Consider the following 1,645-nt stretch of genomic DNA (forward strand, 5'->3'; position numbering starts at 1 on the left):
TCACCACCCTGCGCACAGTCACCCCCAAAGCGTTGCTGCTCCCATGCACGAGCTGAGCTGGGAGTACTCCAACCCCCCCAAAATCCTCCATCACCCTCCCCATCGCCGTGGTGCCACTATTGTGGGGTGGCAACTATGGATAAGAGTCCGGAAAGCGAGGTGGATCCGAGTCCCAGGGGAAACAGCCTCAATGGTGCTGTGTTTGAGGGTGCTCGGTACTGGGAACAACCTCTACCCGGTCACAGTGCTGGTTCCAGAGCTTTATTGGTGGGAGGGGAGTGGGAAGGTGGTCATCCCCTACGAGAGGAGGGCGCTTTTCAAGAGCGTTTTCTGGTCCGGCGTGAGCTTCTTAGGAAAGGAGATGTCAAAATATATGAGGAGGTCACCCTTGCGCTGGGGGTCCTGGAGCAGTGGCATCCCCTCCCCTGGCACCACTTTACAGTACTTGGGGCTGCAAAGCAAAGGAAGGGGCTGAGAGGAGCCGCGGGACGGCCCTGGCGTGGGGGCCACGGCACTGAGCCCCGATGTGTCTGCGTGCAGAGCCCCACGCACGCTTCTGAGCGGGTTTCTTAGGGCAAGTTTGCTCCTCCATCTTCTCCCTGCCTCTGCTACCAGCAACACGGCCCCAAACCAGAAGAGTGGCCCACGGTGGGCATCCTCCTCCTCCAGGCTGGGACCCCCCCCCAGCCCCAAATCTGCTGGAAAAGGTTTTGAAGCACCCCAGGAATCCAGGCAACGGGGACGTGCTTGGGAAGGGCCGAGCTCTTGCCAAGGAGGAACAGGCCAATGCTGAGGCTCCTCCTGAGCACCCGTTCACCTCCTTGGCCACCAAGCTCTGCAGAAAGGCCCCGTCTGACCGCCTGAGCCCACCAGCCGTTTGCCCCACGGCACTTACTCCACAATGTCGTTGATGGGGATGTTCAGCTGCCTCCCATCCAGCGTCCTCACGCCCACCGTGCAACCGATCAGCGCCTGCAAGGCATGGAGCAGGACCAGAGCTGCATTTGCAGCCCCAGAGAGCAAACACAAGCTGGGGTTGGCTCCGCCCCCTCACTTGGCTCTTTACCTTTCCCAGGGGGATGGTGGCGACGTAAGCGAGGTTGTCGTTGGCTCTTTTAAACCTCGGGTGGAGTTTCTCTTGGACAACAAAAGTGATGTCAGCTGGAATGACATTTGGGCCCTAAAATTGAGGAAAAAAAATAAAGATACCTGGAAGTGGTTTGGTGTTACACAAATGATTTTACACAGGGAAAGGTGACACAAATGCCTGTCCCTTTGTTGCTGCTTTCAGCTGGCTGGGGAGAGGGGAAAACTTTTTTCCTTTAAGAAAAAAAATAGTCTTTGATAAGAGACTCTGCTAAGCCAAGGGAAATCAGACTGGGTTTCACAAAGGTGATGACAGGCAGAAAACCATCCCTTTCATTTATTAATTTTTATCTAGCTTAAGGCAAATCCAGGCAGGAAGGGCTCCTTACAGTGTTTCTGAGCACAGTAACACTGAATCGCCCCATTAGCCATGCCACCAACTGCCCACAGCCTGCAGAAATGGGAAACCTGCAAAGAGTGCGTGGTCGGTCCCGAGGAAACTTGACCCAGAACTTCACACCACGGTCATCACCTGGTCTCCTTCCTTCTCAAAGGTGAT

At 55.6% G+C, this 1,645-nt stretch overlaps 1 protein-coding gene across 1 annotated transcript; it reads right to left on the bottom strand.

Moving 5' to 3' along the window:
* Positions 1-297: 297 nt before the first annotated feature.
* LOC104078910 (dnaJ homolog subfamily B member 13-like) lies at positions 298-1,639 on the bottom strand (the record flags this gene model as incomplete). The annotated part of the gene is made up of 4 exons (XM_009580733.1): positions 298-451; positions 896-972; positions 1,067-1,180; positions 1,619-1,639. Coding segments are annotated over 4 exons (366 nt in total), but the record flags the coding sequence as incomplete, so codon positions are not given.
* Positions 1,640-1,645: the final 6 nt, after the last annotated feature.

This window comes from Fulmarus glacialis, unplaced genomic scaffold, assembly GCF_000690835.1.
Source record: "Fulmarus glacialis isolate BGI_N327 unplaced genomic scaffold, ASM69083v1 scaffold23276, whole genome shotgun sequence".
NCBI lineage: Eukaryota > Metazoa > Chordata > Aves > Procellariiformes > Procellariidae > Fulmarus > Fulmarus glacialis.